The sequence below is a fragment of the Cladophialophora psammophila genome (genome assembly GCF_000585535.1).
Source record: "Cladophialophora psammophila CBS 110553 chromosome Unknown aczJe-supercont1.32, whole genome shotgun sequence".
Classification (NCBI taxonomy): domain Eukaryota; kingdom Fungi; phylum Ascomycota; class Eurotiomycetes; order Chaetothyriales; family Herpotrichiellaceae; genus Cladophialophora; species Cladophialophora psammophila.
In genome coordinates, this window is record NW_006912953.1 from 2,072 (window position 1) to 18,249 (window position 16,178).

General features: G+C 50.3%; 6 protein-coding genes across 6 annotated transcripts; 1 reads left to right on the plus strand and 5 right to left on the minus strand.

The window, feature by feature from the left end:
* Nucleotides 1-885: 885 nt before the first annotated feature.
* A1O5_12178 (uncharacterized protein) lies at nucleotides 886-2,104 on the minus strand (the record flags this gene model as incomplete). Its single annotated transcript, XM_007752747.1, has 2 exons — nucleotides 886-1,265; nucleotides 1,324-2,104. 2 exons carry the CDS (start codon nucleotides 2,102-2,104, stop codon nucleotides 886-888), a joined length of 1,161 nt encoding a protein of 386 aa, XP_007750937.1.
* A 1,197-nt stretch (nucleotides 2,105-3,301) lies between these two features.
* On the minus strand, nucleotides 3,302-5,018 carry A1O5_12179 (uncharacterized protein; the record flags this gene model as incomplete). Its single annotated transcript, XM_007752748.1, has 4 exons — nucleotides 3,302-4,187; nucleotides 4,232-4,720; nucleotides 4,766-4,929; nucleotides 4,983-5,018. 4 exons carry the CDS (start codon nucleotides 5,016-5,018, stop codon nucleotides 3,302-3,304), a joined length of 1,575 nt encoding a protein of 524 aa, XP_007750938.1.
* Nucleotides 5,019-6,791: 1,773 nt separating this feature from the next.
* Nucleotides 6,792-7,592, plus strand: A1O5_12180 (uncharacterized protein; the record flags this gene model as incomplete). Its single annotated transcript, XM_007752749.1, has 2 exons — nucleotides 6,792-7,158; nucleotides 7,210-7,592. 2 exons carry the CDS (start codon nucleotides 6,792-6,794, stop codon nucleotides 7,590-7,592), a joined length of 750 nt encoding a protein of 249 aa, XP_007750939.1.
* An 876-nt stretch (nucleotides 7,593-8,468) lies between these two features.
* A1O5_12181 (uncharacterized protein) lies at nucleotides 8,469-10,575 on the minus strand (the record flags this gene model as incomplete). The annotated part of the gene is made up of 6 exons (XM_007752750.1): nucleotides 8,469-9,070; nucleotides 9,131-9,515; nucleotides 9,570-9,820; nucleotides 9,874-10,206; nucleotides 10,268-10,349; nucleotides 10,417-10,575. 6 exons carry the CDS (start codon nucleotides 10,573-10,575, stop codon nucleotides 8,469-8,471), a joined length of 1,812 nt encoding a protein of 603 aa, XP_007750940.1.
* An 889-nt stretch (nucleotides 10,576-11,464) lies between these two features.
* Nucleotides 11,465-12,694, minus strand: A1O5_12182 (uncharacterized protein; the record flags this gene model as incomplete). The annotated part of the gene is made up of 1 exon (XM_007752751.1): nucleotides 11,465-12,694. One exon carries the CDS (start codon nucleotides 12,692-12,694, stop codon nucleotides 11,465-11,467), a length of 1,230 nt encoding a protein of 409 aa, XP_007750941.1.
* Nucleotides 12,695-13,252: 558 nt separating this feature from the next.
* A1O5_12183 (uncharacterized protein) lies at nucleotides 13,253-13,444 on the minus strand (the record flags this gene model as incomplete). The annotated part of the gene is made up of 1 exon (XM_007752752.1): nucleotides 13,253-13,444. One exon carries the CDS (start codon nucleotides 13,442-13,444, stop codon nucleotides 13,253-13,255), a length of 192 nt encoding a protein of 63 aa, XP_007750942.1.
* Nucleotides 13,445-16,178: the final 2,734 nt, after the last annotated feature.

Below are 16,178 nucleotides of genomic sequence, written 5' to 3' on the forward strand. Positions count from 1 at the left end.
GGGTAGCATGCTCGGGCTAAGGCTTCTCCGAGATTAAGAGAGTGCAGCGCCGACTGCTCCATTCACTGTACGAAGTGGCCTTCCAGAATCTCGGTTGGGTTCCAGATATTCGTTGAAGCCGGTGAGCACTTCTACCGTGTATGTATTCTAGTCCTGATCGAGCGAGGGGTCCAGACTTTGGAGGTATCCACGTTGAAGGTGCATTTTATCCATTGCCGTAAGCTTCCAGTGGTACTGTGCATCAAACAGTAGCGTCAGCAAGAGAGGGGTTCAGGCAATCCATGTTGGCTGCTGACAACAGTGGTTCGACCAGTAACTGTTGTAGGAGAAATATCAGGCAAGCAAGTCCCCCACCTCCAGAACCGCATACCTTCAATCCCACCCCCAAGCCCCCCTCAAGGAGGGTCTTTGGAGGGACATCGAACCCCGGTAGGCCGCGAGCAAAAGAGCCCGTACTTACACTTTGTATTATGCGAAACGTGTTCGTGGAGCTGGAGTTGACGATACCTCACGATATGCCGGGGCTCCGTCTTTGCCTCTTCCAGGAACAACCACGCAACGAGGTTATTGGCATGGCACAAGGGTCACTTAGTTCCCTGGGCGCCTATTCGGAGTCCGGCCTCAAACAAATCCTGCAGAGTATCAACGTTTCTGAAGGGTTTTGCGCACCTCTTGAGAGCATGCAACTATGAAATATCTAAACCCGAGAAACCCGTTGTGTACCACGGTTCGACTCACCCAGTCAGCAAATCTACCATCGTTTACGGATGTAGCTTGTCAACAGATGATACAGCTGGTCTTAGACGTGCAAAGTCGATTTATCTTCAAGTCTGGCTGTTTGCGATCGTCAGCAACCCAATCGACATATGCCTCTCCGCGGCGGAGCTATATATACGCGAAAGACTCGAAGACTTGATGATCGCCCATGAACGCTGTCAGACGGCGGATGAACTCGAGCGTGGTGTCTTGGGGCTGCATATCAGGCATGCTAGAGGACGGGGTCAGTGTGATTGTCCAATATGACAGAGCCAGAAACGAGGCCCTCCGAAGCTCTGGCCAGGCTTCTGCGGCCGATACAGAGGGTCCGCCCGCCTTTGCCAGTTCCTCAATGTAAAATTGCACCATTTCATGCTCCCATTCTCGCCGTTTCTCCGGCGAAACGCCAGTTCCCAACACGTAAGCAACATCGCGGGACCAGTGTCCACGCGAGAGGACGGCCCAGTCAGTTAGACCCATATTTCCTTCAGGAGTAATGTACCAATTGCCTAGAGTCCGGAGTAAGCCTTATGATCTGGGCTGGCAGAAGCAGTACGCGGATCTCACCTAGATGTACATCCCCATGGATCAGTGTCGGTGGTAGAGAGGCGCAACGTTCCAACGCATTGAGAGTTAGAGCCCAGACTTCGTCTTCACGGGCAAACACGTCAGGTGGTATGACCTCCTTTGCGGCGCTGAACCCATTGCGAGCTGCCGATTCGAAATCCACGGTTGCAAGAAGGTTGTTAAACCTCTCCTTGATGGTAGTGATCTGGTTGAAAACCTCCTTGGTAGATTGGTAGAAAGTGCCATGAAGCTTGCCCAAAAGCTGGAACTGTTGTGCAAACTGATCCTTTGACAAAACTGTCCTGTGCGAGCAAAATTGTGTACGCGGATCCATATCGCGGAGCATGATAATGGAGGCCCAGGATTTCGGATCGTAAGCAGTGAAATAAGAACGCGGCGCTTCTATATCAAGGAGAGGTCGAATGTCCTTGTAAAACTGGACTTCGCTCTTTGTCCCGCCGTTGAACAACGTGAGTCGGTTGTTAAGAGCATGAGCCGCTTTACAAAACACAGACTTTGGAGGAGTCTTGGTGGAGGTGCCCTCCCATTCGAGATAGACTCGTCGACGATTCGATGTGCCATTGTCCTTGGGTCCTAGTGAGAAGTTCTTCACTCTCGCGCCTTCGTAATACGGCCCCAAAACAGCGGATATCCATTCTGGGGTCATCGCTTGGTAAGAGATCGGAACATCGTCCGTCGTTCGAGGAACTGGCGGGTTTTTCTCTTCTTCTGCAAAGCATTGACGGATCAGCTGTACGGCTTCGGTCCGAGTTGAAGACATTTGGAGCAGTCTGAACCCGGAAGACTTTCGTAGGTTGGTAACGATGAAGAGAACCGATCCCAAGAGACTGACATACGGAGATTTGTTTATTGGCAATTAGTTCCCAAGTTCGATGAGTTGGTGTCTTTGGTGAGGTTATTTAAACGATCCCCCAAGTCGGCGAGCGCGCTCCACCCTTTTCGTTTCCCGGACCCGGCCCGAGGTGTGTCACGGCAAGGCTCACTGCAAAAGTCGTTCTGCTCATGCTTAGCAAAGCCCTCATCAATGGTGCACATGGGGCAAACAAAGATGTCGTACTAAGTCTCGCGTTTATTGCTGTGGCATCGACGCTTTTGTTAGGAACACGTGGACCAATGCCCTGTAATATCGATACCTCACACCTGTTCCCCTCCTTGAGCAGTTGCTCAAGAATTCGTCGCGTACATCACTTGATGTAAAGGATTTCATACAAAGGTGGTTTGACTATAGCTGGGACAGCACTGTATCTAGCATTGGAAGAAGTCTAGGACTCGAAAGCGTAGGTCTTGCCAGCAACCAATGGCTTTCCGAATCAAATCGCCCGGACAGGAGAATTGAAAGCAGCGGAGGAACATCAGCATCCTCCGTCTGTGCTCCCAGGTCAAAGCGAGGGTCTGGAAAGCCGTGCGCCATTTCGAACCCGGAGCAAAAGTTATTGATGTTCCAGCGAAGATCCCTTCAAGGCGAAATGGCAGGAGTTTCGTGTAACCCCCCCCCCCCCCACAGCCAACTCCCACGTTTGTTGAAGCCTCTTGTGCAAGGCCAATGTTTCCATCGTAGTGTTGGCGAACAGGTACACTTTCCCAACCGCGAAGATTACCTTCACACTGGGATAATGTTGATGAAGACAAGTCCGGCAGTCTGTAGCCAAGAACGCGGGCTCGTTTGAATGGTGAGGGCTCCCGCTCTCAGGGAACATGTTGAAGGGATACAAGGCCTCTTTCCCAAGTAGGGTTTTCCTGCGCATAATTGGCATGGCCTTCAGATTCGAGAGGGAGATATAACGTCTATCTTGTATCCATTCCACCTGTTTCACCCTCGGCATTTCAACCGAGTAGTTCAGGACATACGTAACGTTATACTGGTGGATTCAATCCCTCTTGAATTTATCTGCTCTCATTGTAAACAAATTTGATTTAAATTATCTCATGTCTGACGCTCCACTCGATATATATACCATCAACGGGGGGACAATACCACTTCCACCCTCGGTGGAGTCATTGTAAAGTCATTGGTCACGCTGGCTTCAAATGCTGCAGCATCAAACCCTTTGGCAAAGGATATGTCAAAGTTTTTGACGACTGTGGCTGTGATGACGCGCAGCTCCATCATCGCGAGTGGCTTGCCCACACATCCATAGGCCCCAATTGAAAAGGGGATCCAAGCGTCTTTAATGCATGGCTCCGGCCCTTCACCAAGCCAACGCTCAGGTATGAACTCATCCGGCCGGCCCCAATTCCGGGGATCTCGCTGGACGGTCCAGGGAGAGACACTGACGAGTGTGTTTCCAGGGATAAATTTGCCGGCTAGCTGCATTCCCTCGGGCGGTACGACTCGTTGGAGCCCCTGTGGAACCGGTGGCATCAGTCGCAGAGCCTCATTGATGACCGCACCGAGATATGGAAGATTTCCTAGTGAGTTGTTGTCCATTTGCTCTCCCTGCGCCAGAACTTCTGCTTGCAATCTCTTGTACTTGTCCTGATGTGCAACCAAATAGTAAATAAGGCAACCAAGCGCAATAGATGTCGTGTCTGAGCCTCCAACAATAGCCGTACGTGAATCCATGATGAGCTCGAGCTCGGTGAGTTTGGTTCCATCCTGGTCTTCTCCCAAAAGGTAGTAGAAGAGGTCCTTGCGCGATGAACCTTTTGCCTTTCTATTCTGGAAGCAGTCTCGAGAGAACTTTTCGAGATCCTTGACAGCGCTGTCGGTAGGCAACGCATTGGCAAGTGAATTAAGCCACGGGATTGCAGATAGAATAGAGACAGCTTTCATGAACTTATGAATGGTGTCCATGAAATGATGAGTTTGTCCCGTCTTGACCATGTCGAATGGCACACCAAAGCTATATTCTCATTAGTATTGATCAAAAGTGTAAAAATAACTCACGTTAGATCTCCCATTATATCGAAACTGAGAAAGTTATACCAGTGTGCAATGTCGACTTCCTTACGAGCCCTTATCTGCTCGATGAAGACATTGAGATGCTGCACCATAAGAGGCTCAAACTCGATCATTGCTGCTCCACTATTCCCTTGTGCCCAGGTCTTTCGCCTCAAACGATGCTTGCCATGGTCTTTCGTCCCCTGAATGCTTCGAGCTTCCCCAGTAGCGGATGGACCGTCATACCAGGGACCTTTGTATAGTTTGCTGCCACTTCCGTAAATCAATTTGATGGCCTCTACATCGTTGATATCAAGCTCGTTGGGCGCAACTCGTACAATGTCGCCATACTTTTGATGAAGCCTGACGGTCTCTCGATGATAGTCTCCACGGAGATGTATCTCGCAAGTCCAGAGTTTTGAAACGCGAGCCCAGAAAGGACCTGGAAAGGCCCGCAACCTGTGAAAGAAGGTGCGATATATAAATATCGAAGTACTATAACGTCAGATACGCCAATATGAACAAAAAGAAGATTCTTACTAGAGAGTAATCAAGTAGATGGCGTTCAGAAGCAAGAGGAAAGGTACGATTGATTGTGTGTAGAGTAGCCAGAATCGAAGACCAAGAACTGTATTGGCAAGAGTTCCCCAGCATACGGCTTGAAGTGCTGTAGGCTCATAATATTGGGCGCCCAGATGAGTCAACTTTTCGAAAGGGGTTAGCGAGACTTTAGGTTTGGGAGTTGATATCTTCTCACCAGACCCGCAACAATGGCAGATATGTAAGAGATCATATTAACGTTAGTAAACTAAAGAGAATCAATATTCGTTTACTGTCAACAAGATAGGAGAGTAAAACGCTTATATTTGATAGCAGGCTTACGGGGTTCTTTGTTGTCCGAGGTCCGGAGATACCTTTATATTCCATTGGCCTCGGTGAGGGACAGCTATCAATTTGCGGTTGTCATGTTGTCACCCCCGAGGTTGACTTTGGTTCATGGCGGGATTTTTATGGTTTAATTATTCGTCCCGAGGATCAGTCCCATGGCTTGAAGAGATTTAGGTGTGAATAGTGATCATTAGTTGTTTCCTGACAGCCGCGCTTTGCATATTTAGTGGATGATAGGTGGCCCTAGAGAGTCGATCCAGGCTTAATATTACAACGGTCAATTCCCCGGATTTATTGTTTGATGTCAGCAGTGATTGATCGAAATGGCTCGTAAATCAATCATCGCCTGCCTCACTTTCAAAGACCAAGAGTTGTACGATATACTCTATATCGTGATACGTTGGAATTTCAACTTCTCACAGCAACAGTTTCTCAAACATCTCCTATCTGTGGCACCTCTAGATGCCACGTCGGGCGCGCAGGTGTCACTCTCTATGATCACACAATAGCGTTTATAGACAGACAGCATGAGACTGTCTCTCTCTCGAATCAATAGACAGTTGACACAAGATGGGACATGCGCACCACAGTCGGCAGCAATGCAACAGCACATCAAAAGTCGGAAGCCGCAAACAAGTGGGCACATGAGTACTGGGTTGGAGAGCAGGAAGCCAGAAAGACGCCGTCTTCCGGATCTAGGGGACTGGAGAACAGAATAAGAAGAAAGACTGGTAATGGCATCACCGCGACTGGTTCCCCAACTGGCCTATATATTAAAGATCCCTCTACCTCTATGAATACTTCTATAGACGGAGGCGTCGACCTATTTAGAATTAACAAGGCCAGGAGGGTTTAAAGTGTGGTTAGAATTGGTCGAGTATATACAACACGATCAGGTGGATAATACCCTTTCTCAGACTGCGGATTTCATTCATTGCAAGATAGGAGAAGGATTATCATAACAGAAGCCGAATTGGTAGGTAATCAAGCCACCGTCTCTCAGTGTACCTGTCGACGTCGGAATGGCCAGGGAAACACTCTCGGGGCCTCTCTTATTCATCAAGTCCCAAGAGACATCGAATTTGGAGCTCAAAATCTACAGTCATTCAACGCCTCTGGTAGGGGAGAGAGGTTATTCATGTTGTACCTGGATTAACTTTTCTTGACGGCATACAAATCCCCGAGAAACATCAACAAAAGGCGTATAGGACAGCGTGAGAGGAACCGTGCAGACTCGACGAGAATCAAGACCATCGCGTGTCTGAAGGATTTTGCAATGAGGATGATGCTCTTTTCATGGTAGAAAAGGCCTGTCCTCCGAGATATCGTCAATCAATTAATCAATCAAGCAATGATCAATAAAGCTGTCCGGTTGAAGCTTCGTGAATTTTCCCAACTTTTGCTGGACACAGTTGAGCTAATCAAGAAGTAGAGGGTGTTCCCTGGAATGGCGCTTGCCCTCCAGGGAAATCTCGAATGAAGGGGTCCTTCAACTCCCGAGGTGCAAACGAAGACACAAGCCGTAGCCGCGAGGTCCTCGGAGCTGTCCTTGCTGATGTCTTTTTATTGCAAGGAAATTTGGAAAGATTTCCTGACACTAAACTTTTGGAAGATGCTCTGAACAGCTTCTGTGACCCACACCGACATTTTTTGACGTTGTTGACATTGTTTAACAAAAATGTCAGACAAATCTTTCCAAGGCAAAGTCATTGCTCTCACCGGCGGTGGCCAAGGAATTGGATTGGCCACGGCGAGGATACTTGCCAGCAGAGGTGCAATCGTGTCTCTCGCTGACAGCAACCCAGCAACTCTTGCTGAAGTGGAGAAGGAGTTCAAAGGGAAAGGCTGGCCGGTGCATGTCGAGGTGGTTGACGTTAGGAAACGGGATAGCGTCGACAATTGGATCAACACCACGGTAGGGAAATTTGGACGACTTGATGGCGCCGCCAACATTGCTGGGACCGTGGGGAAACAATTGTTCAAAGCGCCAGTGGCCGAGATAGACGACAACGATTGGAATCTGGTCATGGGTGTCAATGTAACTGGTAGGGGAGCCCCAAGTAGTTCCCATCATGTCCAAGCTGAACGCCGATCAGGAACGATGAATTGTCTGCGTGCCGAGCTGAATCACTTGGTAGACGGAGGAAGCATAGTCAACATCTCGTCAACGCATGGCTCAAAGGGGGATCCGGGCTGTAGCGCCTATGTGACCTCCAAGCACGCCGTCATTGGACTCACCAAGTGTGCAGCTAGAGACTATGGAGGCCGTGGGATCAGAGTCAATACGGTCGCCCCTGGGGGAACAAAGACACCTCTTATGAAGAACGTTGTCGGAGACACGCCCCCACCTGCAACTTCGGCACTGAAGCGATATGGGGAACCTGAAGAAATTGGTCATCTCATAATATGGCTTCTGGGCCCCGAGAGCAGTTTCTGTACGGGTGAACTCTATCGCTGCGATGGTGGCGAGTTTTGCTAGATCTACCGCGGCCTACAGTCATCGAGACGTTCATAACATCTCCCTTGGAATTTTTGTGCTCCTGACGGTGGCGGGATATAAAGCACCCTGGAGAGACAGAGTGACTGGGCTTGCTTTCGAAGTTTCCCAATGAAAGAGATGTATTTGAGGGATGTACTCGTCCTAGCACCGAATGTTGACAAGTGTTTTCATCATATGGTATGCGCAGGCCATTCCCCTGCAGGATCGCAAAACATACGGGCGTCTCCTTGTTTTTGGATAAACAACACAATTGCAATAAAGCAAGATTAAGTGCTAATCAATCTTCTAACTAATTAAGCAACGATTGAGATACAAGGTAGCGCTCCTCCATCCTTTTCCCAGCGAGTGTCATCAAACAGTCTAACTAACCCCATTGGGCCAGCGTGTTGTTACGCAAGCCGAGGGGGGAAAGCGAGAAGCCCATTTCGAGCAACAGCACGCCGGAGACGAGGCCCAGTTACTGGACCAGCATAGTCATGAAGAGACAAGCAAGCAGATAGACCCTGCAGAGGGTTGAAAAGTCATATATGTGTAAAAGTATTGTACCGACTATTGGTTTTCCGTGACTGTTACATGCGTATCTAGGCTCTCGGGCTTCCCAATTACATGGTGGTGTATTCAATCGTAGCGACGTTTGAATATGTATCTTCCTAGGAGAGTGTGCCCTAGCTGCGGCCATAAGGCTAGGCCAGCTCGCAACATAAAATAGTTAGTTCCGGAATGAAAAAGTTTTACATTCTTTTCCACTATGAATTTGGCGGAGCCCATGTCCCAGTGAAAGCCTCCTTAGCCGAAAAGAAACATGGAACATACACCACCACCATGATAGCTATCCTAGAGACGATATTGCTACCATCACTTGGTGACCCTCGATGTTCGAGTGATCTCCTCACCATCCTGATTGAGAACGTGCCCACCCAGGTGGACCTCATGAAGTCCAAGATGAATTGATGTGTCCGTTTTAACGTCAAGCTTGTTGGTCAGAAACTCACCAATGTTCCTCGAGAACGCAGCACAGGTGATTCCGAGAACCCCAAATGCGATCGACGTGAGATAGATAATCTTGAAGGCATGGACGTACGTCAATTTGAGCGCGAGAACTCCAGCACCGAGGGCTGCAGGGCTTGCACCAGCTAATGCGGGACTGTTTGTCTCTCCAAGAGCAATGGCTCCAGCTATTGCTGGAATGTCGGCGAATGGAACTCCAGCCTTTGCTAGAGCCGTGGCCACGTTCTTTCCCAGATTGGCTGAGAGCTGGTTGCTGAGGATCACCTGGTAGATGGTTGAGCCGACGGAGCCGCCAACATAGCGAGATGTCGTTACGATTCCCATGGCTACACCAATATACTGGTGAGGTACGGAGAGTTGGATGATCGAGTTCGTAGTCACGACGGCGCAGGCGAGCATCATACCGGTGAGAGCCACAAGTATGCAAGAGGCCACGTTGGTGTGAATGCCTGTGAGAAGATCAATATATGCAAAAAAAGGACGACATGAACATCCAGGATGCAACATACCGACAATAGCTTGAGTGCCAATGCAAACTGTCATCAGAAGAACGACAGCGGTCAAGAGGAACCTGGCTTGGTTGACCCTTTCTATGATAAATCCCATGACCATGGCACCTATAATGCTGCCCCAGCCCCAAGACATGCCGTAGACGCCAATGGTGATTGAATTTCTGGAGTAAAAAGTCGCAATCTGAATTGGCCACAAGATCAAAGTCGAGTAGTATAGCATACCGAGGAGGAATCCGACTCCAGTAACGATACTGAACCCACGGTAGTTCTTCATCACCGAGTGTGGGAAGATGTTGTATGGACTGTGTGTATATTTTTCGTACAGACCAGTAAAGACGAGAAATACGATGCCAATAATAAGAGGCCCAATGGTTCCTGCCGACTTCCTGTGAATATATAAGCATGTGCAGGCCATTGCTGTTCTTAATTCTCGAACATACCATGGATATTTTGTGCCGCCAAATGACAAGCCGATCAAGAAGAGGCATAGGCCGATGGCGAACAGTGCAGTACCAATGTAATCGAGGCTTTTCATCTGATCCCGTTTGGACTTGCCGGTTTCCGCAATGTATTGATTGACCGGGTGATAGAAGAAAGCTAGGAGGGGAATCGCCAGGCCATGGAGACCAAGGCATATCCAGTAGATGTTGCGCCATCCCAATGCAGTATGATCTTGCAGTGTAAGCCCTATAGCTAGTTAGCAAAATGCGCAAACCATCTCCACGTAAAGACTACATTACCTATGAGTGTACCAAAGATTGCAGATGGGGTGATGGAAACTTCGTACATGCCGACTGCCACAGGACGGTACTTTTTGGGCACGGTCTCACCCACGGCAGCCCATCCAAGCAGATCCATGGAAGAAGCAAGTCCAAGGATGACAGCTCCGACTATGAGGGTGCTGATCGACTTCGCAGTGGCAGAGACAATGCAGCCTAGGACACCTAGCACGTTGCCGAGGATGAGAATGCTTCGCCTTCCAAAGATATCGCCAAGACGTCCAACGAAGGGAGCGGTAATCGAGACTACCGTGTAGATTGCGGTGATGGTCCAGGCATAAGCTGTAGATGGTCCTGGTACCACAGGTAAGGTCGAGCTTCTCGACCATTTGATCCCCTAACATGGAGCACTTACCGAGTTCGGCATTGATGTGTGTTAGAACAGAAGAGATAGACGATGCTACCATGTTGTCAGAGTAAAACCCCAGGGCGAGACCCTAGTGCGCATGAATCAGCTGGAGTGATTTACATGACGAGCAGTGTGCGAGCAAGGCAAATACGCACCACGAAAGCGACGCTCCTTGTAAAGCCATATTTGAAATTCTCGTCTTCTGTTTCTTCAAAGCCTGTCGAGACGGTGTTGTTGGTGTCCATGGTGCAAAGTTCATGGCCGGAGGATCGTTCCTCCTGGATGACTGGGTAGGCATCTACCTTTTCAGACATGATGGTAGTACGGCCTTGGGGGGACGGATACTGTGAATAAAAGGGGATGTGTAAAGAGTCAATAATGTTTGAGCTTGCTTCACGCACGGGATGTTATGATATGATATACCTGGACGAGAAAAGATGGGGAAATCGTTCTCACTTGGAGAGCAAGGACCAGATAAGGGACAACGGTGTCAAGGGGACAGGAGAGCCTGAATACATGGATCGTCATGCGTTGAGGGAAAAGGGGCAACATAGAGAGGCTCCCTCGGACCCCGGTTACTTGAGACCTGTCTGGAGGGCCAAACGGTGTAGACTGCGGTGCGGGCCCGAGGGCCGGTAACCATCAGCCTAACGACCCCTTCTTCTAATATTATAAGAAAGGAAGTCTAATTATTTACGTCGTCGGGTCTAGTTTCACATAGGTCGTGCTTCAGCCCGATGTGGGCAGGTTATGTACGGTTACCGGTTACCAAGGAAGTATCAAAATTGAACAGCAGTCTTATCAACACAGAGGTCTCTGTTTCAACGCAGGTTGCAGGGCAATCTTCGCGCCAAATTTAACTAGAGTTATAAGACCGGAGGCAGCGTTTCGACTCCCATCAATTGCGACACGTTCTGTAACTAGCTATTTCCGACATCATAGATATCAAAGCCTGCAGGCCTTGCTCATTGTCCTGCTTTCTTAGTATCTTGAAGAAAGAATCACGGCTCACGCGGCGTCGTTCAGTTCCTTTTGATGTCATTAGCCTGGAATACTAAGTACTAGGTACTAGGTACCAACCCATCAACTACTTACTGTCCAGTTCAGTCCAGTCCATTAACGAAAGCTAGACACACGTTGCCTTAAACCGCATCTGCATCCACACCCGGTCAAGATCCCGGAACAGAAGCGTTCCAATCCTCATCAAGCGCCCCCAGACGGCAAGATATCCTCGAGGCCGTCGTCGTCGAGCATCCCCTCCACCCAGACGAAGGACCGGACCAGCTCCTCCAACTGCTTCATGCTCTTGACCCCCAAGATGCGGATCAGCGCCATCGCGCGGGCCCAGAACCACTGATATTCGGGGGTTTGCTGCGTGATGCGCGCGGAGAAGAGGCCCGTGGTCAGAATCCAGAGGAGGAAGGGGTCGGATTTGCCGGTCCAGATCACTTGCGCTTTGGTGGGGGGTGAGGGTGGTGATTGTTGTGTCGAGGAGGTGGGACTCGGGGCCGGGGCGGGGACAGAAGCAGTACCGTTTTTGATAATGGAGGTGACGGCGGCGGAGATCTCGTTAGAGGGAAGGTGGATTTCGTACTGGAGTTGGCGTTTGAGTCGGAGGGTGATTGCGACGGGGTCGATTGAAGTGGATTTGTGTTTTGGTTTGGGCTTAGGGTTGTCGGGCTCTGGAGAGGAGCAGGTGGAGTCGGACATGGTCGAAGACTTTGTCGCAGTCGATTGGGAGATGTGGTGGAGCAACAACACCAATGCGAGACGGCAGTACAGTTCGCCGCCGTAGCTGGGCAGTTCCAGCAACCGGAGGACAAGGGCTTTGCTCTTGCTGCGCACCCAGTCTGTCTCGGGACCGATAAAGTCGGGTTTTTGGTGGAGGTAGTTGTAGAGCCGTAGAAGAATTGGGAGTTCTTGTACGACCTTTTTCAAGTCGGGACTGTACGTCGTGTGTTCGAGTGCTAATCGGAAGGCGGAACATTGGCTATATGAATAGTGGCGCTCGGGCTGCAAGGTTGAGGAGTGGTAGCTGCTCCCACTTGCCGTAGAAGGATGGAGAAGGCCGGGCAGCACGGACTCCGGTGTATATGCAGCGTCGCAGTCCAGGAAAATGGCATTGTAATTGAGCATCTCGTAAATATACTGATCCAGCGTAGATTCCCTAGGAGTCAGCGTCTTCCAAAAGTGTTTCAGAACATTAAAGTGAGTCATGGACTCGCCGTAGCTCTCCATATACCACCCGCACACGCTTAGATAATAGATGTCGAGGATGATCTGACGGTCCTCGGCCGCCGACTGGTCATCGAGCAACATCCGCAGACATTGGAGTGCCTTGTGGAGATAGATTTCGGGACTATTTCCGGGGCGAAAGGAGACGCCGGAGACTCGTCTCATGCGGCTGGATGTCGCAGCCAACAGTGCGTACATGTGGACACTTTTCTGCATGCAGCCTTGGACGATGGCGTCGATGCTGGAGATGTGTTGGACAAAGGCGGAGTCCGGCGGCTTTTGGCCGTCATCGCCCTGAGGTGTGGAGAGCAGGGCAAAGGAGAGATAGTATTGGAGGATGGGTAGCACATGGCTTTCTATCGAGGTAGATGTGGAATCGAAAGGATCGACGACTGAGCACTTTGAGGGACCGGGAGACGGGACCCGTAGCTGTTGAAGCGGTTCATCCTCGAAATCCCCGTCCTCGCTGGAACTTTGCTGCCGCCGAGAGTCGGGTTCTGGGCTCGTCGATGAGTCCTTATCATTTGTCGTACAATGACTTTGAGAGGGTTGCAGCTTTGATATTCTCGGACGTTTTGTCGTGCTGTGACTAGCTTGCTTCGCCTTCAATGAACGTTTTCCTTTTGATGGTCTGCTTGGGTCATCGAGCAGTCGAGAAACACGGCACCTCGTCAAGCACTTCTCAAAAGAGAGAGCGTCTGCTTGACGCTGAGCGACAGCCTCCTCGAGCGTTTTGGAAGATGCCACCTCCTGAGCCTACCGTTGAGCATGGCTATTGATGCTGGCTGCCGCACTTCTGGTGGTTGAGTGCGACAACGTGCCGGAGGTAGGTGTTTTGATAATGAATAAAAAGGGGCCCTTGGTCGATGCGGTACGCTGAGCGCCGACTTTGATGCCGTTGAAGGTAGCGAACTCGAATTGCGCAGGAGCCTGATCAATCACAGCCATGGGCGAGGTTGTGCAGTGGGCAGTATAAAAGCTTGAGCTTCTTGTGTGGCGCCAATTAGGCAAATTGATGACTTCGTAAACGTTGCGATTGTGGCGAGGATCAAGAAGATATCCTTGATCCTCTGACCATTGATCGGGAGGATGGCAGAGTTTTGAAGAGATCCAGAGTAATAGAGATGCACCTTGACGAGAATTGGCCCCCTGTCTGCGATGGTGTTCACCGACGAGGCTTCATTGGGCAAAGCCCAGGCTTCGGACCCGACGAACCTATGTCTCTCTTCAAAAGGTCAAAGTTCCGTTAGCTAAGCACGGATACCTCCATGGTCTTCGGTCAAACAGGGTTGTAGGCTCAAGACTTACAGGGTTGAACCGCAGAGCGTCAGCACAACGCCCTTCGATGCCAAGACTATGCAATGATAGATCCAACGAAGCGGGTCAAAGAAGGGGGTTATGAGACCCGGTCCCGAATGAAAGACTCTTGAGGAAGTCCTGTGTGTGTTATAGACACGTAGTCTTGAGCAGTTTGAGCAGCGGTCTGTAGGACTAGAGTGTCCTGGACCTGCGTCTGAAGGAGTGACCACGCAGTATGGGGTACAAGAGATATACAAGCGGAGAGGCACGTTGTGGGATCGGCGATGACTTACTAAGTCGGGCAAGGGGATGATGCATACGTGATTGGTTCGGGCAGCTGTTTCTTCCCCATGGGACATAGCGTGCGACAACATCCTTGAGGTGGTCCATGAATGAATCCCGGTTTCCAACTTCCCGATAATACTCGGAGAGGAGATGTCCATGATGAGAGCTGCTCTCGCCGCCTGGACAAGGCTTAAGAGGGCGACAGTCTTGGTCCAGGAATGGTTTAGACCGAGGACACTAAGCCCTAGAGCCGCAATGGATCCCCAATGGAGGTTTGGGGGATGGGGAGGAAGGGGGTAGGTAGGAGGCAGGTCCGTACCTCCATAAATTGCTCTGTCAGATCGATATACGGAGTGTAAGAATATGATGACCGTTCAGAGACAGGGGGTGGAGGGTCTGGAGCCTCTCGCCTCTCTTCGCGTAGTGGCCAAGCTCCCAGCTAAGCCGGCAGTTCTCCTTGATCCACTAACTAGACCTTGCAGCAACCGTGCCTTTACCGAGAGAAAGGTAGTAACGTAATCAGGGGGGGAGCAGAGGTAGGCACCGAGTGTAGGGGAGAACCTACTAAACTGAAAGCATCCTCCCGGCCAGCCGTATCGGGCTATTCACGCATCCGTCGATACGAGTCTCAGCTGGTGAGCGCGGTAACCCGCAAGAACACCGATGTGTGGTTGCGAGTGCTTCACCTAACACCAGTTAACACCACCTAACAATATATCAACACCCCAATGGAGCCGTTCAGCGAGTTATGGCCGAACTTAGTCAGACACAAGGCTAAACTTACACATCATCGCGCTGGTCGGCGACACCTAGACGAGGCGCCTGCCCTGCCTTGTGAGACTGTTGTTGCGCTCGTTCATGTCGGGGGGAAACTAATACCTGTTTCGAGCCAAGCCTGGATGCCTCTGCTCGTATTCAAGGAGGCTATTCGCGCCCTCTTGGCGCTTGATGATGGCTTGTAAAGGGCCGCCCTAGCCAAACGGTCAGTCAGAGCCGATATATGTTGCAACGGCCAATTCTCTTCAGGTATACTCCGTACTCCTCTGCTCGTGGGTCTGGGGGTGGGCCTCGTAACTCCCTATCCAACAGCCCTCCCAACCTGATTCACTTACATTCGTCCTTTTTAGCCTGCTAGCTGGTTAGTCATGGCTGGAAAAGACAATAACAAAAGATCCATTGCGCTAATCTGTACGAGGCCTCGCCCGACTGTTCGACGACCGTCAGATTCTCTCAACGTCCCTGTATCAAAGAGAATGAAAAGGTTTAACCGGTTCACCCTGGGCCACCGAGAGACACGGTTGTGAAATGAAGTGTAAAAGTGTATTGGACTATTCTCAATCTATCTGGTCGGGGAGGCTGCTTTTATAGCCATAATTACTAGCGTCTTGGCGTATTTCACACGGTGGAGAGTGTGTTTTGCTTCTCGTCATTCGGACAAGCCGTTCTCATCCAGCACTCCAAAGGGGTAAAGAAAGCCATCTAGTCTAGGAAGACAGAGCGGTTCCAACTGAACGGGATGTTTTGGAGACGGAGATGCCGAAATGAAAACAGCAACACCACTGGCCTTCGACACTCTAGCCCGAGCTTATGGCTCATAATGTGAATCAACCGAGCCGTGCTCGCTGGAAAACCCGCCGATGTCAGAGTGAGAGATCAACACATGTTGATCTCGTGTCTCTGTCAAGAGCCATGTTCGATGTCCGGGGACAGTTGCCGCCGAACCTCGAGCCTCTTTCGCTCTATTTTCGGGTGAGAGGACATGGCACTAGATGAGCTTGTTCGACCCAGGATGTTATCGATGATAGCCACAAGGGTGGTCGCCGTGTACAGTGCACAGATTTGGGAGGGATTTACCAGTTCACCAATCACAGGCGGGTGTCTGGAAAAGGAGAGGTAGCTTCCTTGTCTCAATCATCTGCTGCGCTGATAGCCTGATACAAAGCAAGCATGGGGTGCCAAGGGCCGAAGAAGTCTTTCCCTGGCAGACTGACTGCCACCTCCTGCATGAAGAGTCTGCCGATGAAGATGAAGATGAAGATGAAGATGAAGATGAAGATGAAGATGAAGATGAAGATGAAGATGAAGATGAAGATGAAGA